This window comes from Monodon monoceros, unplaced genomic scaffold (genome assembly GCF_005190385.1).
Source record: "Monodon monoceros isolate NGI ecotype Baffin Bay Population unplaced genomic scaffold, NGI_Narwhal_1 Super_Scaffold_9, whole genome shotgun sequence".
NCBI lineage: Eukaryota > Metazoa > Chordata > Mammalia > Artiodactyla > Monodontidae > Monodon > Monodon monoceros.
Window position 1 is genome coordinate 18,823,871 of NW_021703786.1, and position 24,196 is coordinate 18,848,066.

A 24,196-nucleotide genomic window follows, 5' to 3' on the forward strand; every position below is an offset into this window, starting at 1 on the left:
GTAGGCTTAGAATATGGCCATGACTATGGCTTCAGCAGCCCTTCCCTCTGGTTTGTCCCTGTCCTCTGGGTTTCATAATTATAGCTCATGACCTACAAGGCTTGGTGGGGTAAGGGTAGCACAGGGGCTGCTTTTAGCTTATACCTTAAACTTGGTTACTTTCATCCTTTAGTGAAATTTGCCCCACCCGAAGAGGGACCACTTGGAGACGAGAGGGAAGAGATTGTCCGTATTGTTGAAGAAGAAGCTGTCATGGAGGAGGAGGAGGAGGAGGAGCTCAGAGATGAAGTTCAGAGTCAGTCCTCTGCTTCTTCGGAGGATTACATCATCATCCTGCCTGAGTGCTTTGACACCAGCCGCCCCCTGGGGGACTCCATGTACAGCTCTGCCCTCTCACAGCCAGGCCTGGAGCGAGGGGCTGAAGGCGAGCCTGGGGTTGAGGCTGGGCAGGAACCAGTCGAGGCTGGGGAGAGACCCCCTGGAGGGGAGAACCAGCCACAGGGGCACAGCATCAATGATATCCTTATGACCTCACAGACTCTGGACACAGTGCCCCTGACCCCAGAGGTGGTAGGGCCTTCGCCACGGCTGCCCAGGTACCATCCACACCCCGCTCTGCTGGGCTGTTGTCCAGAGGTGGAATAAAGAGAGAGGACTCAACCTGATCTCAAAACCTGTTTCTTTGTCAGCAAGGGAAGAGTCTATTTCCCATAGTAAAGTCTGATGAATAAAAGTTGTACTTCCCAGTATTTGTGTATTCTGGATTTAAAGAAATACTTGTTTCAGTTAACCTTAATTATCTGAGTATAATCTACCTACTTACGTTTTGATCATTGAGAGCCAGTTTTTAAACACAAACATCCCTGGACCTTCCTCCCTGTTCCGTTGACTCGTGGGCAAAGGCAGCAAAAACTCTTTCTCATACTAATCCAAGCAAAGTAGAATAAGAAGTTTAATCTGTTATGGAAACAAACATACTACAAAACCCAGATAGAAGTTACTGTTTTTCTCTGCTGGTTCTGTCTGTATCACTGCTCTCTCACAGTACGGAAAACGGTGGAGCCTTGACTATAATTTAAAGCATTCTCCCAGGGAGCTAGATATTTTCTTTTATCAGCACCACTTGATACAGGGGGAAGTGACCAGACTGAAGCCAGTCTTTCTAGCTTGACTGTGGCTGAAGAGGAAAACCAGAAGAAGAATGAGCCCTTCTCACCTGATCCCTAAATTCAGACATGTGATCTGGATCAGAAATGTGAAGCCTCTGTAGAGAATTTGGCACTGCTGTGCTCTGTTTACTGTTTCTCCACCGTTACCGTAGGCGCCTTTTCAACTTACTTTCAATATTGTGTCTTTCTGAAAGGAGTCCTCCGTATGCACAGCATCATGGTTCCCCAGGAGTGGATTTACCAGTTACCGTACCAGAAGTTTTTTCAGTCCCTGATCAGAGCAGAGGAGGTAATGACCAGCCTGAGCTTTCTCTTTTTCTGTGCTCCTTTCTAATGGAACCAGGTATAAATAGGCACTCTATCTTTGTGATTCTTGGCAGTTTTTAGAAACTTGCCCTTTGACTTTTTCTGTGCTCCTGCCTCATACTCTTTTGTTCTATCTTCTAGCTTAATATTTATTAAACGAGATCCCGTAGAGGTTGGCATTGTGCTGTAGTGGAAAGAACACAGGCTTTGGGGCCAGACTAGTCTAGGCTCCAGCCTCAGCTCCACCTTTCTTCACCGTGTGACCTTGCAATGGTTCAGCAGGGTTCTAAGACCTGAAGGTCTGTTTCCTTATCTACAAAATAAAGAGACTAGCGCTTTGGAGTTGTGAGTAGACCCTCAAAGTCGCTTTCCTCTCGTCCTCAAGAAACAAAACCTGAAAGTACTTCCGAACTAATAAACTATTGTGATAGGATTATAGAATTAATTTTTCTGATTCACTAAACAGTCACCTTGCGTTGCATTCTGGACAGTTTTCTTTAACATTTACTTAAACCACCTGCAAAATTTCTCAGATATTTAAAAAGAAAGAAAAAGAGACTTTAATCGTTGCAATCAGATTGCCACCTGCCTCGAAAATAGCCTTGCTGTGATTAGGAAACACCAGGGGTTTACGGACGCTGCATCTAACCAACAGCTCTTTTGCTTTTAGAGCTCAGAGGCTCATCAGGACTTGTAAACAGCAGACAGAAGAGCTCTGACCACTCAAGGTAACGGGGGCTTCCTTGTGCAGCCCCTCCTTCAGAAGCAGAGGGATATGCTAGTATTGCCTCCGCTGAAACAAGCCTCTCAGAGCATGTGCCACCTGCCGAGAGCGGAGGAGAGCCATCATTCCTTCCTGTTCTTATTTCCTCCTAAAGCTTGTGCGAGCAGCACTGAGCAGGGGGCTCATGTTGATGTTTAATAAGCGTGTTCACATTCCAGACCAGGAGGAAGTTCCCTCAGATTCACCTCCTGCTTAGTACCAGAGAAGAAGGCAGGAAGGCCCAGCCCGCGGTGCCTCCTTGTAACTTTTTCGTAGACGCACCTGCCTCTCTGCTCCCAGTCGTCTCAGAGCAGTGTCACGGTGGGCTCCTCCCTACGTAGAGCGTTCAGAAAATCACATTTCCTTTGGGAGGTGTTTCCTCTGGGGTGATAACTGAGCGTGCAGACTGCCAGTTCCTCAGTGCGCTGCTGAGCACGTTAGTTTCCAGTCGGGGCTGAACGCTGGCACGCTACCCAGAGTGAGGTGCTTTCTGCAGTGCCCTGCCCATGTCTTGCAGCAAGCGGTAAGAGCTGGGCCCTACATCAAGCCCAGATCGGTAGCTATAAAACTGATGGGAAAAGAGTCCCACTCTCCTTTTACGTCTGACGTTTTTCTCGGGGAAATCTCATTTTCTTCCCAGGATTAGAGCCCAGGTTATCCGTAGGAAGATAACGATCCACGTTTCCTTAGGGAGACAATTTGGCTTTCCCCGCAGGCACCACCACGGGAGCAGCATTGCTGGAGGGCTGGTGAAGGGGGCTTTGTCTGTTGCCGCCTCTGCATACAAGGCCTTGTTTGCTGGACCACCAGTCACCGCACAGGTCAGTGTATGTTTTATTTTCCTGAACCGAATCCAAGTCACCAGTGAAAACAGTGGCGTCTGCCCGGGTTGGAGAGAGTAGCATGGCATCGTAGCGAGCATGAGCTTTAAGTTTGGTCTTTAACACGCAGCTCTGCCACTTTCCAGCTGTATGACTATGGCTAAGTCACTTGAGGGAGGAAAGGAGAAAGACCGAACGTTGGTTGCGGACTTGCTGTGTGGGGGCCACTCTCCCAGGTGCCAGCACTACGAGGCGGATCAGACACCAGTTCCTGCCCAGAGGCAGTGGGAAATAAGCAAACGGCCATTCATCTGTGAAACTCTTGAAAATTGCAAAGCACTGTAGAATTTAAAGAATCTTCCCATTCAATTAAGAAGAAAAAACAAAAAGTTTATTGTGCAGTGTAAGATACTGTGCCAGTGTTCTCAGACCGGTGGAACACCTCAGCCTGGTGTCGGCCCCACGGCGGGGCCAGGGAAGGCGTCCTGGCAGATGACGCCCGAGCTCAGTCCTAAAGGACAGAATGAGTGTGTGCCAGGAGAGAGGGTTAGAGAGGGCACTGTAGAGAGAGTAGCCAGTACAGAGACTTGGAGATGTGAACCTGGAAGGTGAATTTGCGCCAAGAAGAGAAAAGACCAATGATGTAGGTGGGATGCTGTGTTAAGTGATTTTGCCTTTTATTTTTAAGACCCGTGGGAGGGACCTCCCTGGTGGTCCAGTGGTTAAGACTTGCGCTGGCCATACTTTCTTCCAATTTCCCATACTTTCTCCCAATTACCATCTCCTCTCTTGCTCCTTCTTGCCCCATCGTCATGATTACCTTTAACTTCACAGGGTTTCCAGAGTTCGTTAGCATCTTTTCCTTCATCTAGTTCTAAAGACAGTTGGCTAGTCACCTGGCTCAGGGTGCAGACGTACCTAATCCAAAGCAGGGCCTTCCCAGTCCTTCCTTATCCCCTCAGAAGACCCATTAGTATTGGGTGGACAGGAGTGCCGTAGCCTGGCACCTGATTACCTAGTATTTTGAATAAATCTGGAAGATGAGTATGCCTTAGCAAGATAAACACAACTTATACAAAAAACGTTGTTCCGCTTTTCTTGACTCTACACAGCCAATAGCTTCCGAAGATCAGACAGCAGCCCTGATGTCCCATCTCTTTGAAATGGGATTCTGTGACAGGCAGCTAAACCTAAGGCTGCTGAAGAAACACAATTACAACATCCTGCAGGTTGTGACAGAACTCCTTCAGATCAACAACGACGACTGGTACAGCCACCGCTACTGAGGAGTGACCTCGTATTCAATAACTTTGCCTGCTGCTCGGAGACGATCTTTATTCTGTCTTGGGGGTGTGGGGTGGAGGCCCGTGCTTATTTTTGAATCTGATGAATCTACATAGAGCCCATCACTGAACTGTCAAGACAATACCTGCCTTGCGGCATTTTTTGGAGCAAATGAAAGGCCGCAACTTAAGCCTTCACTTTAGACGTTAGATGAATTGTAGGAAGAGCGTTTTTCACTTGATCTGGGTAAAACTCTTCTCCGTTTTAGTGCACTGACAAGTGCAACTTAAACTTCCTATAGAACCCTTTTTCTTCCTGCTTGTACTGAAGTTGAGTATTTTTCTTTGCTTAATTGTGGATGTTTTTAATGAGGATATCTGTTAATTGTCAGCTTATAAAAGAAATTAACCTCGGAAGTTGTTTTCAAGAATTACTCTCATAATTTTTCTAACCTATCCCAAGCTTCAGAGCTGTGTGGTATTAAAATAACACCCAGGGCGCGCACGATAGGAGTTTTGTTCCTCTTCCCTTCTCAAGGAGAAAGTCGTTCCCCTGCAAGTCTTAGTAACGGGCACTGCTGTTTTTCAAAAGACCCCCAGTGATGCGTTTAGAGTACATCCACCTTCCGGTCTCTGCACTTCTGAGAAAGGAGCGGGGAGTGTGCGCATTAACCCAGCAGCACCTGTTGAGCAGTGTCTGTTGTAGCAATTTTGCATACATTTTATTTTATTTAAGGGAAAAAATGTAGGTAGTGTGAAATAGTTTGCTAATGCTACGAAGAAGGAAAGAAACTCTTCTATTAAAGGGAAAAGTAAGTTTAACAGTTACCCTTTTTCTTTATGTCGGGGGGGCAGGTCTTCTTTACAGTAGAGTGGGCGGGGGTGTATAGGAACATGAGAAAAGTGAAAGGCAGGCTCCTGTGTGAATCATGTCAGTGAAGTTCAGGGGTGGGCAAATGAGTGGGTGTGAGGCTTAGGACATCCTGATGGCCTCCTGAATGTTTGCAATCTGTTCAGGAGAACCTAGAACAAGAGAAAGAGGCTGGTGTTTTGCAAGACTTGGATGGGAGCAAACTCACTGAAAAAGTTTTGGTTTAACCCCAGGGTACGCGAGCGGGAAGGAGCTTGCTTTACAGGGGTCCTGGTCCTCGCTCTGTTTTACAGAAGGGAGTCTTGGGTACAGCTGGTAAAGAGGTGTGACAAAAAACACTACAGATTATAGTCATAAAAATTACTTGCAGAAAAAGAAGAATCTGACCCCCAGCCTGAAGGGGGAAGGATAGCAAAATAGTATTACTTAACCTGGTTTGGCATTATAATGAATGGTGATTTAAATTAATCATTGGCCATAATGATGTTTATTTACAGTATAGCTCTTGAATGCTGTTAAATAAGCCAGGATTCAGACTGCAAGCCAACCAGCCTGTTTATTATTTAAAACGTTTTTATGGGGGTTGGGGGTGGGGGGTGGGCTTCTGGGTAGAGGCTGAGCGGCAGGGTGTGTGTAATTAAGTCGGTTGATTTGGGACGGGATCTTGTCTTGACCATGTGAGTTGTATTGTAGGGGTCCAGGAGGGCCCTGGGGTCCAGTCGTCTGTCCCATTGTACTTGTACCTAACCGCTTCAAGAATGGTGAAATAAACTTTGAAACTCCTACTTGGACTGGCCGGTCCTTTCGTCGGGAACCTCGCGTGGCCTTTGAAGAACCGAGAAGTTTTCTGGCCGCTGTGTCGAGAGAGGCTGGCCCTGGGAGGGAGGGGCGGGTCCGGAGGAGCCGGGGCGGAGCTTCCCAAGGCTTTGAGCCGAAGCTTGGGGCGAAAACCCCGGCTCCCGCGCTTTCGATTCTGCTTTGCAGGCGCTTCTGTCGCTGCGGTCGCCCGGGGGTAAGGCGATTCCTTAGAATCGATTCCTTAGAATCGATTCCTTAGAAAGAAGGGACCCTCCTTGCCTTCTTTCCCTTTGGCATGCAAGGGCCCAGGCCCCTTCTGTGCCTCCTCCTAGCCCAACACGCAGGTTCCAAGCTCTGCTAACGGCCTCTCGGGGTGTGTGGGGGGACTGAAAATCCTCCTTCATTGAATTCCTAGCCTCTCAGTCCGCTCCGACCCCGCAGCCCATGGCCGAGCCCCAGAGTAGGGCGTGAAGGCTCTGGGGAGGCCAGGGTCGCCGCTCCCCACCTCCTGCAACGCGGTGCAGTCGGTCCCCAGGACTCTCCGGGAAGGGGACAGGTGGCCCCCTGGAGCCACCCTGCCTTACAGGCCCTCCTCCCCAAAGACGCACTCCAGAAATCTCTAGCCCTCTTGCAGCTGAGAGGAGCCCGGGAATCTCAGGCCTAAACCAGGTGAGGCTCCCTTTATTTTAAACCTCAGACCTAAACCAGGTGAGGCCTCCTTTATTTTAAGCCCACAAGGTCTGAGTTGGGCTCACCTTGCCCACTCATTTGCCACCAGTCTTTTGGGAAGGATCTGGAGTTAGCTGTGCCTCGTCCTAGTGAAGGACTGACCCTGAAATTGCTACCACCCTCGCCCAGACATTCTTTCCCACCCCAGCTCAGAAAGCAAGCGGAAGAGGTTTATGCTCCCTTCCACAATCATTTTAGGGTTCTTAGCCCCACCTGTGGCCAGCCTAGCCGCCTTTTTCTTTTCTTGTCCCAAAGAATCCCTGCCTTCCTATTACGCCAGCACCTGTCCAGGCTCAGGAATGGAAACTTTCCTTCCACACCCAGGCTGGAGACCTCGGGCATTTCTGCCCGGGTGCTCTTAGAGACACGTTCAGAGTCGTCTTGTCGCAGAGGATGAAGGGGCTCCCCTGGCTGCTGCCCGCAAGACCTATCTAACTTCCTTCCCTTGCAGTGAATGACAGCTCAGCAGCTTTTCCAGAACAAAATTAAGCGCTCTGCCTTTCACTTACGAAAGTCCCTTAAAGTGAAATAACTTCTGCTTTGCTTTTCCCTCTTGTAGGCCGATTGAGCTCTCCCTACAGTAAAAACAAAAACAAAGAGTTGCAATGCATTGAGATTCCTGATCCAAGAGTCGTGTGTAACTGCTCGAATTCCCACACCCTCACTTGCTTAGGCTTGAGCTTGCTGAAAGTGTGGTGGGGCTCCTTGCCAATCTCAAGAGCCTAAGACCAGAGGGACACCCGGCGTCAGTGCTGACTGGACTTTGTTCTTCTCTCATCAGTGAAAAATACCCCTGAACAATGGGTGAGACACTCTCCCAGCTGGGCTCTCGGGAGGATGAGAACAAGTCGATGCTGCCCTCCGGCCCAGCCTTTGGCAGCAAGGCTGCCAGCTACTCCAGCACCACCAGCAGCAAGCCTTCTTGTTCCTGTGCGCCTTGTGAAAGGGCTGCTGGTGGCAGCTTTGTGACTTGTCCCACCTGCCAGGGCAGTGGGGAGATCCCTCGAGGTGAGTGGCCCCAGGCTCTGGAAGTAGCCCGGGATCCAGGAAAAGCTCTTAGCAGCCGGCTGGCCAGTGCCAGGCCCCTCTGAGTCCCCTTGGATGGGGTTGGGTCTCCCAGCTCCTAGTCCCTGAGTTTCAGGGCTAGCCAGGGAGATGCTAACCCTCCCTGGGCTCGCTGCAGAGACCCCCTCCTGCCCTGGTTGTACCGCCCGAACCCAGGGGATTCCCAGCCTCTCTGCTCTCTTAGCAGCACTGCCTTCGGATGCAGGAAGTTACAGTGACGTCTCCAAAGAGATTGGGCTTCTCGGATTTGTGGTGACGTGCAGGAATTCTTCACACCTGTTAATGAAACTCTCGCCTCCGTTCTAGAGATGGCAAAGCCGAGCTGCCAACAGCCCGGTATCCCCAGTCAGTCCTGCTCTGAGGCAGAGGTGGCGTGCTTCTGACACTGCTCTGTGGGACGGAGGGGTGCTGCTGGCAGGCTGGCACAGGAAACATTTGTCATGGGCACTTCTCGGCCCTCCCTCTCACCCTCTTTCTACAGAACTAGAGAAGCAGCTGGTGGCCCTCATCCCCTATGGGGACCAGAGGCTGAAGCCCAGGCACACGTAAGCCCCTCTTCCCATCCCAGCTCTGTAGGCATTGCCCCTGGGGGCTCTTCCTCTTTGTCTCCCCCAATCCCCCTTCCCACCCCCACCCCAGTTTTTCTCCATTGGTTCTCCCCCAGAGAGCCTGAGCCTCACTGGCCTCGGACGTATTAGCTCCCTGTTTCCAAGGATTTTCCTAGTTTAAGAAGCTCGGGGCACAGCAGATGCCACCTGAGGCCTCTTGGTGTCCTGAGCACCACTGCCTCCAAGAAGCGTGGCTCCCTTTTGAAGACCGAGAGGACCTCTTGACTCTGCAAGTCCTTCCAGGAGGGAGGGAGTGGCTGTGGTTGCATTTGGTTTGGGGAAGTGATTTTTCCTAAGAACTTCCTTTGCTACGGCAGCTCAGACCTGCTTGTTCTTTTCCCCGTAGAGATGGGAAACCAGCTGCTCTCTGTTCTGGGACACTTCAGAACCTCAGAGGAGGCAGCCCTGAGTTTCGCTGGGGGGCCCACGACCCTATTTGTCATCTGGGTCCTTTGACATAGATCCCTGCAACCTCCTCCCAGGGTCCTCAGCTTCCGTGGGGGAGCCCACCACCCAGCTTGCCCCCGCCAGTGCGCCAGAAGCCGAATGTGGCAGTGCCCCTTAGGGAGCGCTGACAAGGTGCTCTCTCTTTAATGCACATCTCAATTTTGAATTAGAGGGACAGATGACGTCTTGTTCTGAATATGAATATGAAAATTCAGGGCTGTCAAAATTCACATGGGCTTACTTCTTCCAGTGAGAATAGCTAGCGTTGGTTGAGCCTTTGGCTGTGTGTCAGGGCCAGGGATTGGTGCCTTTTCATGCATTAGCCCATAACGGATGGTATGAGGTAGGTACCATTATCCCCATTTTATAGACAAGGAAACGGAGGCTTAGGGCGGTTAAGCGGGTTGTTCAGAGTTGCTGGGCCAGTGGGTAACACAGAGCTGGGAATGGAAGCCGGGCTGCCAGCCTCTCAGTCCGGCGCTCCTACCCGCTCTGGGCCACCTCTGAGCCTAGGTTGGTCCTCCGCATCTGGGGAGCTAAGTGTGCGGTTGTGTGTGTGTGTTGGGGTGGGGGCTCGGAGGAGAGCCTTACGTAGAGAGAAGAGTGTCTGAACGCCCCCGGCCCAGGCTGCCTTGGTGTCCAGACTTCTCCACTCCTCTACCCCGGGTCCTGTTCTCCCACAGGAAGCTCTCCGTGTTCCTGGCAGTGTTCATCTGCCTGGTGACCTCCTCCCTCATCGTCTTTTTCCTGTTTCCCCGGACTATCGCCGTGCAGCCTGTAGGCCTCAACTCCTCCACGGTGACTGTTGGCGAGGCCGACGTCCACCTCAATATAACGGTGGGTGGGTGCCTGTGCCCCTGGGCTCCGGCCCCACCTTCCTGGCAACACTCCTCTGTAGCCCTTGTCCGGTGTGCTCACCCCGGGCATCGGTAGCCGGGGATCTTATGGCAGCCAGAGGATGTCAGGAGCCTGGGGAGAAGCAGGAGCAACCACGAGCCCCTAACAGACGGTGCAGGATTGGAACAGGGAGGGGTTAGAATTGACGCCAGAGCCGTAGATCACTGGGTGCAGTCGGGGTGGTGTGCCTGAGACTCCCTGGGTGGGCAGGACTGAACAGAGAGAGCCTTGCAGGGTGAGACTGGATTTTGAGCCAGCTTAATGTCTTAGTTGAAGGCGACCCCTCGCCGCTAAGAGCCCCTCCGAGGGGCTCCTGGCACTGGGGGGGGCCTCGGCAGCTGAGGCCCACGTTGGGGGTGGGGCTCAATCAGGCTGCGGGGTTTTGAAACTGTTTGACTTCTTCTTGCCAAGGATGGTGCTACCCTAACCCCTTCCTTTCCCTGTCTTCCTCGCCAGAATATCTTGAGCATCTCCAATAACAACTACTACCCCATCGCTGTGACCCAGCTGACCATTGAGGTTCTGCACCTGTCCCTCGTGGTGGGGCAGGTCTCGGACAGCCTTCTCCTCCACATCGGCCCTTTGGCCAGTGAGCAGGTGACTCCCTCTTGCTGGCCAGACCTGCCCCCAGGTGTGTGGACGCGGGTGGCTGGAGTTGGGGCTAACCCTATACCCACTTGGTTGACAGATGTTGTATACAGTAGCCAACAGGATATGGGATGAAAACACATAGTGAGTAGCCCTCGATCCCTTCTCCCTTAGCCTCTTTGCTGGTTGGAAACCCAATTTGAATTCCCACCAGATGTTCTGATTGCTTAGCAGACCCTGCAGTCAGCATGCGGCCTGCACTCTTGTGGCCAAGACTGCAGTGTACAAGCATTCAGGGTCCCCAGCCTCTGCCTGTTTGGACCTGGACTGGAATGAAAACCAGCCTAGAATCCGGTTCATACTTAACGACATATGACCTTGGGCTCTTCAGCCCGACTCACCGTTTTCTACTAAGGGAGAGGCCAGCCCGTGCCTGGGCCAAACCAGTGGGGTTTGGAGGAGCGATATTGCAGCAGGGGCGACATGCTCACCTTGGGCAGAGGGAGGGGGAAGGGGTGGGGGTGGCATGTGGGGCCCCTGATGGAAAGGAGGCAAGGGGGGCTGGGACGGCAGGTCTCCTCCGAGCTGTCTGACGGGCTGCTCAGTGTGTGAAACGTGGGCCCAGGTTCTCTGTCTCTCTCTCTCTGTCTCTCTCAGCAAGATCTGTACCTGGCTGAAAATCAAAGTCCACCATGTGCTTCTGCACATCCAGTAAGTAGGGCTTGGAGCCCTGGTACCCTCTCCCACTTCTGCCCCCCGTGGGGGGACAGTCATCACAGCGAATCCCGTGAGTCTGTGTCGGCTCTTGGCAGTAGCAGGTCCAGCCCCTCCCCTAAGGCCCACCTTATGAGCCACTGACGTGACAGCCACAGATCTGCCCGGAACCCGGGGGCGGGGGTGGGGTGGGGGTGGGGTGGGGGTGGGGGTGGGGTGGTGGGAGGGTCGGGCGTGGGCAGCTGTCCCAGGTGCTTCGGCAGAGTGGGGAGCCGAAGGAGGGGCCGGGTCTGGTCTGAGGAAGCCAGCCCTCCCCAGAGAGCAGAGCAGGGCCAGGGCTTTCCTCTTCTTCCCAGACCCCTGTGGTGTGGAGGAGTAAAGACAGTGAAGCGCAGACCTAGGGTGGCGGGAGCTCTCCAGCTGCCATCTTACTCCTTTCCTCTGCCGCCACCAGGTCTCTCCCCTCGCCTCCCTACTTCCTTCTCTCACTCCTACCCCAACTGCATATCCTTAGATCGGTGGACGTGGAAGCTGGGTAGGGTCAAGGCTCAAGTTCTGTAGTCTTCAAAATAAAACTGGTGTGGTTTTCTTTGGAAAAAAAAAAAAGCCCTGTTTCCTCTCCAGGGGCACCCTGACCTGTTCCTACCTGAGCCATTCAGAGCAGCTGGTCTTCCAGAGCTACGAATATGTGGACTGCCGGGGAAACGCATCCAAGCCCCACTTGCTGGTCCCTCGCCCGCCGTGACCTGTCTGCTGTCGTCGAGCCCCCGGGCACCTGCCGGCCTGGTCTGTACCTCCCACCACTCCATGGCACCCAATAGGACGAGAGTGACTCTGCCAAAGGAAAAGCCCTGCTTTCTCGTACCCTCCCCCTGTTCACCCCCAGCAGAGGAAGCTTTCTGTGGACGTTAACTTCATACGCACACGCGCACACGCGCACACACACACACACACACACACACACACCCTCACACCCTCACACCCTCTCTGATTTCCACAGGAGCGGAAGCTTGGTTCTTCTAGAAGCCAGCACCAGCTATTCCCCTTGGTCTGTCTTGAGGAAAGTCTGACCTGACATTTCCTCAGAGCTGCCTCAGAGGCATGGAGTGGCACCCACACTGTCTGTGCTGAGCACCTTGGTTGCCCAGCTCGTCCAGGGAAGACCTTTGTCCTGCCTGAATGTGGAGAAAGCTTTCATTTTGTCTGGCTTTTAATACATGGATCCTTTCCAAGTTCTCCACCTGGTAATGAGAAGGTGACTTGGGGACAGCCAGTGTTGTCCCCAGGGCCTCTTAGGGAACCGTAGATGCTCTCCTATGCCGCCCTGCTTTGGTCGTGTGACAGGGTGATGGTGATGGCCTGCTTCGAGAACGCCTGGTACCTTGTCTCCCCACCCCACCCATCTGACAGCAAGATTGGCCAAGGCCCTTAGGCTCCACAGCCTTCCTGGTTAAAGACTGTCTGGGTCCCCAGGAACTCAGAGCTGTTCTGCAGCTAAAGCTTCTCCTCTCCCGAAAAGAGTTTTAGGGAAGGGAAGGGAAGGGAAGGGAAGGGAGGCACCTGCACCGGGCACCCCCTGGGCCTGCACAGGAAAAACAGAGACAAAGCCAGAGTCATTTTAAAAGGTTTTTATTGAAGGAGGCCACAAGCCTGAGCGCACGTGAGGGGACACAGGCAGGTCAAACGGTGGGTGCAGCCGCTCTCCCGCTGAAAACCTGCAGAGGTGAGGCCGGACTGCTGGGTCCCGCTGCACCCCCAGCCTAGTCCCAGGGCGCCCTCTGCTCCCAGAGGCCTCTGCTCTCCTTTGGGCGCTGACAGTATGGAGCTGCCTATCAGTCGGGACTGGTCCAGGCCGTCCCCTCTTTGCTGTCACTCAGGTGACGAGAAGCCCCAGGCAAACCCCAGGTTCTTTAGGCGAGCAGGAATTGTGTTTGCTCACGAAAGGCGGTTACGGGTTTCCATCAGTCAGACAGGCAGAGAGGTGAGCTTGAGGGGCAGGGAAAGCTGAGTTTGCAGTCGGAAGGGCGGAGAAGGGCACGTGGGGCCAGAACCTGGTGAGGAGCCGGCCGGGGGGATGAGGGGAAGGAAGGAGTTCGTGCTGTCCGCACGCTTTCACGCCTGGGTAACTGGCGTCGAGGTGGTGCTGGTAAGAGCACGGAAGTCCACGAGGGCCAGGCTGGAGCTCACGCTGGGTGGAGTTCGTCAGATGTAATGGATTTATGTTGGAGTCAATCAGCTGTGCTTAACCGTGTTTAAGGAAGGAAAATAAAAGGCTCCTGTGAGTGGGAAGGGAGCCGGTGGACGCTCCCCATCTCACAGCCTGTTCCTTAATATCCAAGTGGGCATCAAGGTCTCTTCCCCAGTCCCTGAGCCCCTCGGGAACACGCCCGGCCTCTCTGCCTTCCGGGAGACCGCTCCCAGGAGCTCGCTCGCTCCCCTTCCCTCGTTGTGTGTCTCTGAGCCCCTCCCAACTTCAATGCTCCCGTTCCGTGCGCCCCCGCTCCTTCGCTTCCCCCAACTGCTCCTCTCAGGAAACACTGCACTGAGAGGCTCCTTCAGTCTCACCCAAAGGTGAGACGCTACGGTGAAAGGACCCAGGCATCCCCCTCACCAGTCAAGAGTGGAAGAGGGAGCAGGGCTGGGGGACCCCAGGTGTCAGTTTCAGGAAGAGGTGAGGCGGATGCCTGGGGCCTCCAGAGCCTCTGGGTTGTCTCTGCTACATGGAAAGGCTGAGACCCAGGGAGGAAGAGGCCTGTGGATTTGGTGGGGGGGTGGGGGGTGGGGGGGCGAGTCCCCCTCTTCCCAAGGTCAGGCGTCCTGTGCCTGAGGCTACAGTCCTCCTTTCCTCCGAGTTCTTTCTCTCCATCCCTTCCAACCACCCTCCGTTCAACAGCGGAGTGCCCACCGTGGACCAGGCACGACACTGTGCTTGGGGGAGGCCCCTGCGTGCCACTTCTTCCTGATGCTGCCCCAGGTCCCAGGTCTGCTCTGGTGTGATGCAACCCACGCTTCCCCAGGTGCATCTCAATAAGCATCGGCCAGGAGGAAGGGCTGGTGGCTCCAGTGAGAGTCGTAAACCTGAGCCCCCGGCAGGCCGTGATATCACTGCTAGATAAGGGCCAGTAGTGGAGCTGTAGACCTGGGGGGCCCAAGGCCAAGTTCTCCCGTTGGCTTTGCCTGGGGAAGCATGGAATTGCCCTCCACTGTCTTCTCGCACCCTCTCCATCCTCTTCGTGGGTCTTCCTGGGCCCTCCCCCTCATCTCTGTCTCACGGAGCCCAGCCAGTCTCTCGATTCTTTGCAGGAAGAAATCACACGTGATTCCCAGCTAGCCTCCCCTGCCAGAGTGGATCAGGAGGGCTTGGCTTTTGAAGTGGAGATGCTGCTGGGAGGTAGGAAGACGGGGCTGCTCATCTGATGTTTGCTGATGGCCGGCCAGTGGGGTCTCGGGGGTCTGTCTCTGAATCACCACTGCTGGATGTAGTTCGTTGACTGAGAAGAGGGAGAGACAGGAGGCAGAACAGGTTAGTTAGCAGCTCCTGGGCCTGCTGGTTTGAGAACATTGTCTTCAGCCCTCTGAAGCCCGAGTAATCAAAGTGAGATGATGTAGCAGCCCAGTCCTCGTCTTAAAGGGCCGGGATCAGGTTCTCCCATCCTTTGCGCCTGAGTCAGAGAAAAAAAAAAAAAAAAAAAAGCTTCTTTCCAAAGCGTATCCTGTTTCACGTAATTCTCAAGACTCTCAAAAAAGCGTCTTCCTGGGTTTGACGGTCTACAACGAGCCAGGCTGTAAGCTAAGCGCTTTGGATGCTTTCCCTTTTAATTCAGTCCTCGTGACACCTCTGTTGAGGAGGTGGGGTATTATCAGTCTCATTTTATGGGTGGGGCAGCTGAGGCTCAGAGATCTGAGTCGTGCTACCGGAGAGTGGTGATCCTGACGGAGACCACAAGCCCTGACTTCACGTCTTACCGTCCTCCCGCTCCAGCTGGCTCTACCCCATCAGCGTTTCAAACGGCCCCCTTGATTTTGCTTCTCTGGCACCCGTCCTATCTTTCCAACTAGATCGTCAGCTCCTTCACTTATACTGAGTGCTGAGCAACAGGGCCTACAGAGACATTTTTATGGGGGCATGGAGTGGATGGAGGAACGGGCCATCCAGAAGCGACGGAATAACTTCAGTCCCCTCTCCCGATTCCCGCCGAGGAAGCCTTTCTAGACTCCACCCGCACTAACACGCGAGCGCGGGCACACACGCAGCCAAACCGTAGCTGCCTCTCACACTCCGAGTCCGTCTCACCGTGAATCGTGGGTACTTGGTGTGTGTATCTGGGCTAGATTTCCCGACACCTGATGATGAAACGAAGCACACGTTACTCAGCTGGCAGTTCCTGAGGATGGCACATGCCACGGCCGGACTCTTTTACCACGTGTCTGGGGGGCAGGCCAAGGCCCCTAGCTGGGGCAAGGCTAAGTCCCAGCCCCCCGCTGAGCATTCTCCACTAGGAAGCCGACCGGTGCTTCCCTGGTCCAGACCCCCCCAGGGCTCAGGATACCCCGTTGCTAAGCCTACACCTCCTACCCCACCCTCTGGCCGCCCCGACCCGACCCCGACCCCGTCTGTCACCCTCACCCTGGAGAAGGGACTGACCACTTCTGAGCCACCCTCTGCGGAAGTCAGCGGGTTTCTCTGCAGCTCTCGCTTGGTGCAAATCCACTCAGAGAGTGTGACCGCCCCCCCCCGCCCCCAAGTAAAGGTGAAGGGTGCCAGGGAGGGTCAAAGGGTGGGGTGACAGATGTGGCTTCTGGACTATAGCCCGGGGCTCTCTCCTCACCATCTCCCGCTCCCGGGCATGTCACTCACCTGCACCTTGAGGGTTCATCACCCCTCCTTGGAATCTGTCCTTGTGGGCGCCTGGCCTTTGGGAATCCTGGAGAATGTACCGGGAGGTGCGCTCAGTAAGAGGGTCTTGGGCATTTTGTGGCTTTGGCTGAGGCGGCGGCGGCGGCGGCGGCCGCTCGGGCACCTGCGGAGGCTGCGGCTGCGGCTGCGCGTGTGGCGACCGTGATGGCGCCGGCGGTGGCTGCGACTGTGATGGCGCCGGCGGTGTCTGCGACTCCCGAGATGGCTGGGTTCTTTTTTCAGATTGCCGTTCCTCTTCTTGGAGTTTCTTCAGTTCCTGTCAGGAAGCCCCCCCCCCCCCCGCAAGTGGCATCCTCCTCCCTCCCCACCCAGTCACCGCCCCCTGCCGGAGACACTGAGGGGAGCAAGGCAAGGGAATCCAGAGGTGGAGGCGGCTGGAGGGTCTCTGTTCCCTGGAGTTGGAGGCTGAGGCTGGGGCCTGAGCTCTCTCCCCTCACCCACCCACCCCCAAGGACTGTTTCTATAGCAACAGTGCCCCTCCCCCCGCACAGCCCCCTGCCCAGGAAACAGCCGCCTCTGTCCACCTACCTCCGCGCACTGAAAATCGTTTGCAGTGCCAGAGGGTAAAGAATAATCTCTTGCACATGCTCTGAAACAGCACTGCCCAATGGAAGTATAACGAGGGCCATGTATCATTTAAAATGCTCTGTTAGCCACGTAACAGAGTAAGAAGAAATAGGTGAAACTGGGTATAATGATAAATTTTATTCAACCCAATACAGCCAAAACGTAAAACCAATATGAGAATATTAATGAGATAGTTTATAGTCTTTGTTTTTGTATTAAGTCTTCAAAACCCAGAGGGCATTTTATACTCAGCAGCACATCTTAATTTAGACACTACATTTTGATTTAAAAAATTTGATCTATATTTAGAGTTCAGATAATTTACGGTCGAAAAAGCAGATTCACGTATCCACGTTGTTCCAAACATACTTAAAAATGTTCCAGTAGGTAAAATGAACATTTGCCTTAAAGAGTATATTTAAATAGATTAAATGTATGTAACATTTAAAATGCAGTTCCTCGGTCTCACTAGCCACGTCTCAAGGGCTATAGCACACAGGCTGGTGGCCGCCCTACTGGACAGCGCAGCTTTAAAACCTCCGGAGCCTGACGCTTCAATCCCACGTGAGGCCTCAGCCTAGTACAACAGCAAAGCTGAGTCACCCCAATGCGCGCGCACACACACACACACACACACACACACACACACACACACACGGTCCATCCAAGGACCTTGCTTTCCTACAGTCCATCCAAGACATCCAAGGACCTTGCTTTCCTCCAGCCCAAGCAAAACAACATTCACCAGGTGATGGACAGTTTCCTTGGGGTCCGTCGTCTCCCCTCCCCATCCCCTCCGTGCCCCCGGAAGGACCCTGGTGAACGGGGCCCCTCTCATGCACCTGCTCTTGCTGCTGCTGCTGCTGCTGGGCCATCAGCCGCCTCCTCCGGTCCAAAGCCATCTGCCGGCGACTGGCCTCCCAGTGGTACGCACTGCCCATGATGGTGGCGGTGACAGAAGGCCCCAGGCAGGGCCCAGGAGGCTGCCACTGCCCCCACCACTTCCGTCTCCTCCCACCTCAACCCCCTGGCCTGTGACCAGAACCACCTCACAATGCGGCCGCTACCGGGGCAACTGGGCATCCCCTCCCCGCCACCCACCCCCGCCAACCCCCACCCACCACCCCCGCCTGCCTTGGGAAGGAGGGGGGTGTTCTTCTCAAGCCTCCTAGAGAGCATCTGTAAAGTACCTTTCTCTCCAGGGCCCTGGGCAGGTAGAAGACACCTTTCCACCTAAGCCTTGAGTTTCAGTGGGCCCCGGGGGACGATCCCCCGAGTGGTCTGGCTTTCCTCTCCGGTTTCTTTCTGCCACCCTTCCCAGGATTCCAGCCTCCTCATCTGGCCCTCTGCTGACCCCTCCCTTCCCTCCTCCCTCAGTCCTCCGTCTCCCCCGCTGTGCTGACTCAAGAACAAACAGGGACTTCCCTGGTGGTCCAGTGGTCAGGACTCCGCGCTTCCACTGCAGGGGGCACAGGTTCCATCCCTGGTTGGGGAACTAAGAGCCCGCATGCCGCGTGGAGCGGCCACAGAAGACAAAAAAAGGAAAAGAAAATACGAGACCCGGCCAGCTCTCACTGAGGTCTGAGCTCTGTGAAGGCAAAGTGGCTTATTAGAAAGTACCCTGGTTCCGGGGATTTGATACGCTGGGCTCAAGCCTACCCTCCCTCTCTTCCTCTGACCCTGGACTCAGCTTACCTCTCTGGGCCTCAGTTTCCTTGCCCGGAAAACCAGAAGGGTAGCACTTGTTACCTTCCTCACGGGGTTCACACGGGACCACGTGGGTCAATGGATGAGAGGTATGTGAAGTGAAATATAAAATTGCTCAGCTACAGGTTGGTATTACTTATTATCCTACCCGATTTGCATCCCGTTGGGGAGGAAAAATTCGTCCTCTAGCCTTCTAGGTTCTGTGGGCTGGTCTAATGACCAGATTGACATCGGACAGACTAATAGGAGAAAAACTGGTATAATTACGTGTGTTCAGGGATCCCATAAGGATACGAGACCCAAGGGCAGCTGAGGCTTGTATGCCCTCCTGAGCTAAGGGATGCGATAAGGGCCTGGGGCTTCAAAGCAGAGAAGGGTGAGTCACTGGGACAAAAAGAAGGGCAGGGCAGACCAGACGTTTGGTAATGGGATGTTTGCCCTGCTATGCAGATGGGTCTCTCAGATAAAAGTTGTCTCTGATAATAACTCTCTCTGAGCCAGGCCCCCTATCTAAATTCTTTTAGGCAGTTGAGGGGGAGGTAGAAAGCTCTTCCTGTGTCCTTGGGGCCTCCACGGCCTTCAACCCAAATAGCCCCGGGCCAAAGTGGCACATTCTGGGGAGAGTCATTTTGAACTCCTTGGGTCTCCAGGAGGTGGAGTGGCCAGGGGAGGGTGTCATTTCGTGAAGCCCAGGGGAAGGCTTCTGGGGGCAGGGACTGGGTGGACTGTTGGTCTTTCCCCAAAGATATAAATTTTTCTAGAAACAGCAGAGGCTGAGTCCAACTGGAAGCAAGAGGAGGGTATAGGTGAAGAAGGGGCTTCGACCCGGCCTCAGCCTCAAGCACTGTTGATGGTGGAGGGAGGGTGCAGGGTGCAGCCCTTGAACCTGAAAACGGGTTCAGACAGAGAGTTTGAACCTCAAGCAGAGGGTCTGTCTGTCAATTCAGGCTGCCAGTCTAGTGGAGTCATCTAGCGCTCTGGAGTCAAACAGACTCGGGTTCGATCCTGCCTGTGTCACCGACTACCTGGGGGAACCTGGGCAGGTCACTCAGCGTCTCTGAGCCTCTCCTCTGAAGGTTGTTGCAAGACACTATAGGATGCTTGGGAAGTGCCCGCCGTCACAGGGGGCATCTGGCTATGGCCAGCTGCTGGGGGTGCCCCAGCTCTGCTGAGGGGCCAGTGGGACCTGAGCCTTGCTGGAAAACTTTCTCCCTTTTTCAAAGAGGTGCTATACTCCCTTCTCCTCGTCCTAGCACCCGGGGATGTCATTTGCAACGACAGATACACAAGGGTTTCCAGATACAAAAAATGAAATGGAGGCTTGTCGCTGGACAATTATTTTCACAGCACATTTGCCTTCCTATAGACGAATTCTGCGAATATTTAGGTGGAAAGTACCTATTTTAAGAGAAAGAGAAAGAGAAAGGCACTTGACTGTCTCAGTCATTAAATGGGCAAAAGAGGAAATGGGTTCCTGTTGGTATCTCTTCCTGCCTCGATTTCCCTCTTCCCGTCCTCCTACCTTAGGCAGAACAGGGCTCAGATGTGGAGACGCTCAGGGTAGGGGAGGTGGGCTGGGCTGAATCTGGGGAACTGTTTCCAACCCTCTGAGCCAGTCCTCCTGCGAGAGGAGGGATCTTCAGGGCAAATCTGCCAAGGCTGCGCCCTCCCAATTCTCATCTCCCTTTCCGAGCCCCTCTCGTGCCTTCCCCCTGTGCACGCTGCCTCTCCCAACCCCACCTCTGACCTCAGAACTCCTTCCAGCTCTAGATTCTACTCCGTAGCCCACTCCACCCCCTGTCGATTTGGATTTTAACTCATATCAGCCCTCAGGGAACTTCCCGTGCTGTTAACTGACTGTAGCCACTCGCACATTGCATTTTTAATAGAGCTTGTTATTATACGGGACCCAGAATCCTTTGCTGTGGAGAGAACAGGGTATAGTTAGAAGCGTGGGCCAGGTAAATCTTATGAAATACCGGCTGCGTTATTTAACAGGCGTGCGAATGCGATCTAGCGGCTCTCCCAGCTCTGATCAGTTTCCTCCCCGGCAGGGTAGGGGTAATGATACCTCCATCCTAGAGGTGTTGTGATGCTGGAAGGAAATAATCCATGTCACACATCGGGTTCAATAAACAGAGGCTTTTATTGTTATAGTAGTTCACGAATTTAAGATGCCATCTTTTGTGAGAGGTACCATTCTTTTACCTAGCCCTAAGAAAGACGGGACGAAGGAAACAAAGAAAGACGTGCTGCGATGTTAAACGGCGAGAGTGCTTTCTCCTGGCGTCGAATGTAAGACGCATGCTGGTTCCTGAGATGTAAAGATGTGAAAACGTTGGGCATCTTGGAATGGACAAAATCAGGCATCCCTATGGAGTGTGACGCCTTCTGTTGGGGGCTGTTGAAAGACCAAAAAGAGAATGTGGGGATTTGCTGGCCTCCGTGATGGCAGGCAAGTTGCGAAAAGCCCAGTTCTTGGTTGAGTCTAACTAGTTTGATGGATCCAGTCTAGCTGGGCAGGAAACTTGCTCTCCAGCACACAGACTCTTATGTTGTAGCGCCAGGACCCCGAGCACATTCGGGGTGGGGGCAGGGGGGTGAGGAGCGGCCGGTCTGCTGGTCCACGCGCACCCCTGATCACGTGGCTGGGAGAAACCATCTCCCTTTCCGACTGCAAAGTCAGACAGACCGATCCAGTTCTGTTGCTAGTCAGAAAAGTGAAAGCTTTTGTTCTGTGACTGGGAAAAGGGAGAAGGCGGGAGAAAGGAGAATTGAGGGCGAGAGGGCGGGGTCAGAGAGAAGGGAGAGGAGGTCAGAGAAAACAAAACGGTATCTCCCTCCCTGTCTCTTCAACTAGGGCAAGCTGACAAGTGATGAAAAGAAACCTGAGGGAGCTGTCCGAGGGGTCAGGGTAAAACTTGAGGGGAAGGCAGCGCTGCTGCAGGGAGGGCCAGGAAAAACAGATACAGTGAGGCCTGGACTTGAAGAGGCTCTCCTCCCCAGCTGGCAGGGCACCCAGCAGGCTTCTGATGCCCAGGGATGGAACACTTAGAAGCGCTTGGAGTTGGCAGCCTCGGCACAGGCAGACCTTATCTGAGCGCGCAAGGCTTCCTCGACAGCAAAGAGCAGTGGATGTGGTTGAGGGGCAGCCGGAGGAGGGGAATGGAAGAGCGCGGCAGATGCCCCTTGCTGACCACAGGGACAAGGTCATGTTCACCACCTGTGTGATCCCAGGACCCACACAGTGACAGGCACAGAGTTAGGTGTGATACCAGAGAATCAGTTGAATCAAGACTCTTAAAAACAGGATATCAGAAGATTTTCTAAAAAAAAAAAGAGAAGTCATATGTGTGTGTGTGTGTGTGTGTGTGTGTGTGTGTATACACTCACTTTTTAATATGATAAAGTTGGCATCTGAAACTGATGAGAAGATGGACTATTTCATGTATGATATTGGGACAACTGGGTAGCCATCCAGACAAAATAAAGTCAGATCTATACCTGAACTCAAATACTAGGACAGGTGTGAAGTAGGTCAGAGATGGAAACGCAAAAAGATCAACAGTTCAAAAGACGGTGGGCAGGGGATAGGAACGTGCAGTTCACAGAGAATAATAATGGATCTCAAGCGCATGAAAAGCTGTACAACCTTGCTCATAGTAAGAGATAACATTGGATATTATGCAAAAGTTTGATAACATGGTGGTTGGGCAAGGCTGTGGGAAACAGGCACTGGTTGAGAAGGCTATCTGTGCTCTTCCAGTCTCTGTCTCTGGCTTATCATTTCCAACTCCCTGGCAGCAATGATAACTGGGTCCATAGTGAGATTGTAGGACGCTTGGACAAAGTCTCATCACCAGCCAGCCACGTCCTGGTGTTGCCTGAACTTTTATAGGCACTTTTGTCTGTACACATGGATGTGAGCTGGCTGAGGGGCACTGACTCACGTTAACCGAACTCACAAGAAGCTGGTGCGTGAATTAGAATGCTAAGTCGTTAACTGACAAAGGGAGACACTGCTTTGCAATGACAGGACGTGCATGTCTGCAATCCAAGGGACCTCGTTCTAAAGGTCAAAATACCTAGGAAGCTAAACCGGTGAGCACAAAGATGACCTGATGAACATGGAAGCAAGCAGAAATGTAGTGGAACACAGTGAGGGTCGTAATAATTACCGCGAGCCGGGAGGCCTGCTAATCTCTTTCTGTACGGACAAATCGCATCATTTAATGTTTACACATTCATGTGTTCAACCAAATTCATGTGTTCATGTGTCTAGTATATGTCAGGCCCTATTCTAAACACTGAGGAGATAAATGTGGACCAAACGGACAAAGTTCCCTGCTCTGGAGCTTACATGCTATTAGGCTAGAAGGCAATACACAAATAAATGTGTAAGATGTCAGGTGACATGTGCTACGGAGTAAAATAAAACCAGGTGAATGAGGGAAGATTAAGCGCAGGACTATATGTTAATATTCTCATTTTTCTAGATGAAGAGGGTAAGCTACAGAGAAGTGAGTTGCCTGCGATATTTTCCCTTATGTTTGGTACTTACAGGAATACCATATTCCAGGCGTGTCTCGTAATTCTTAAGATCATGTCTAATAATTTCTCATTTCCTTACCTCCAGTTTACAGATAACGTGGCTACATCGAAGACAGACGGTTAAGCGGGGAGGCCAAGTCACGCACCAGGTCACGTGATTATTAACAGGTGGAGCGGGATTAGAGACTAGGTGTTCCGAGTCTCTGCTCTTAACCGCTGCACCAGACGGCTTGTTCCTGTCTCTCTTCAGACAGACCTGTGCGTCAGGCTCGGCAACACTTACTCTCACAGTGGGCGGGACACACAAGAACAACTTCTCTTTCTTTTGGTGCCCTTTTCTAGGTCCCGTGCTCTTCATAGATGGATCCGACCTCTTCCGCTAACTAGCTGTGTAGTCTTGGGCAAAGTTGCTCACCCTCTCTGTGTCAACCGCTCCGTCTGTAGGTAAACTTTGAAAGTCTGATATAAGGAAAGCACTTAGCGCAAAGCCCGGCCCAAGCAATAAATGTTTCCTATTGTGTTGTTACAGGCAACACAGCTGCTCAGTTGTTTCAGTGTCACAGCCATGACGCCTTCACTGGAACCTCGTTGGACACTAGGGCCCACATTCTAGACTACCAAACCAAGGTCGCCTCACGAGCTCCCTTTACACCCCCTCAACCCCACACGGTAGGCACTAAGGTTTCCACTTCTCAGCTGGGGAATTAAGGCTCTGGAGGTGAAGGAGTTTGCCCTAGTGGCCTGCAGCCGGGGCAGGGCGGGGGTCCTGACAACCAGGGCAGCAGTGCTCGCAGGGCGCGATCTCGGCTCCCCAGTTCTCACCGCAGCCCCTGCCAGGCGACACCGGCCAGGCACTCCTGGACTCCCAGCCTTCGACTGGGTCTTCGGCCTGGACAGAGCCAGCCCGTGGGACCCTGTCGTCTTCACAGTGAAGACCACATGACGTTTTTCGTACTCGGACCAGTCTGCTGCGAATCAATTGCGCAGACGCCCTCCTCTATTCTCCCACCCCCAATTCCCCTGAATTCTGTCTACGCGCGAGCTGGTGCCAACGAAGAGGTCCGCCCCAGCCCAGCCTCTGCTCATGCGCGCAGAGGCGGTGCCGAGGACTGGGCGGGTCAACCCGCGCGGCTACACCTACCCGCGCGGAAAGGGCGGGGCATGCAAATTAAAAATGGCGCTCCAGCCCGAGGACGCCGAAGCTACCGCAGGTACCGAATCTCTCTTCTACGATGTAGAGAATAAAAAATCTTCACGAGAGTGTGGTGTGGTGCCACCCACCGTACTGTCACCGAAGCAAAGGAAGTGAGACCTCGAGTGAGCAGTGACAGGGGTCACACTGAGTCAAATGTGGATGCGAGGAGGACGGTGACAGGGATGGCAGGCTGCTGGGT

General features: G+C 53.3%; 3 protein-coding genes across 7 annotated transcripts in view; 2 read left to right on the plus strand and 1 right to left on the minus strand.

Moving 5' to 3' along the window:
• Positions 1-5,622, plus strand: part of NBR1 (NBR1 autophagy cargo receptor) — a 101,524-nt gene extending 95,902 nt beyond the window's left edge. For both annotated transcript variants that reach the window (XM_029212527.1, XM_029212528.1), the window contains 5 exons: positions 173-596; positions 1,364-1,458; positions 2,146-2,203; positions 2,954-3,059; positions 4,172-5,622. In XM_029212527.1, coding sequence (XP_029068360.1) covers positions 173-596; positions 1,364-1,458; positions 2,146-2,203; positions 2,954-3,059; positions 4,172-4,345 — 857 coding nt within the window. In that variant the 3' untranslated portion in view covers positions 4,346-5,622. The remainder of the gene's footprint in view (positions 1-172; positions 597-1,363; positions 1,459-2,145; positions 2,204-2,953; positions 3,060-4,171) is intronic.
• Positions 5,623-6,144: 522 nt separating this feature from the next.
• TMEM106A (transmembrane protein 106A) lies at positions 6,145-13,008 on the plus strand. Of its 4 annotated transcripts, XM_029212604.1 has the most exons (9): positions 6,145-6,225; positions 7,522-7,748; positions 8,287-8,350; positions 9,544-9,697; positions 10,214-10,354; positions 10,446-10,489; positions 11,003-11,056; positions 11,684-11,845; positions 12,060-13,008. In XM_029212604.1, exons 2-8 carry the CDS (start codon positions 7,541-7,543, stop codon positions 11,802-11,804), a joined length of 786 nt encoding a protein of 261 aa, XP_029068437.1. In that variant the 5' UTR covers positions 6,145-6,225; positions 7,522-7,540; the 3' UTR covers positions 11,805-11,845; positions 12,060-13,008. The 4 variants fall into 4 exon arrangements, with proteins under 4 accessions (XP_029068437.1, XP_029068436.1, XP_029068435.1 ...); XM_029212603.1 differs by having other exon boundaries at positions 11,684-13,008; XM_029212601.1 differs by lacking the exons at positions 6,145-6,225; positions 10,446-10,489 and adding an exon at positions 6,622-6,680 and having other exon boundaries at positions 10,214-10,388; positions 11,007-11,056; positions 11,684-13,008.
• Positions 13,009-13,061: 53 nt separating this feature from the next.
• On the minus strand, positions 13,062-17,485 carry LOC114889385 (putative uncharacterized protein DDB_G0294196). The gene is made up of 4 exons (XM_029212637.1): positions 17,387-17,485; positions 15,918-16,233; positions 15,354-15,403; positions 13,062-14,550 (listed from the first exon to the last, which is right to left on the minus strand). Exons 1-4 carry the CDS (start codon positions 17,483-17,485, stop codon positions 14,524-14,526), a joined length of 492 nt encoding a protein of 163 aa, XP_029068470.1. The 3' UTR covers positions 13,062-14,523.
• Positions 17,486-24,196: the final 6,711 nt, after the last annotated feature.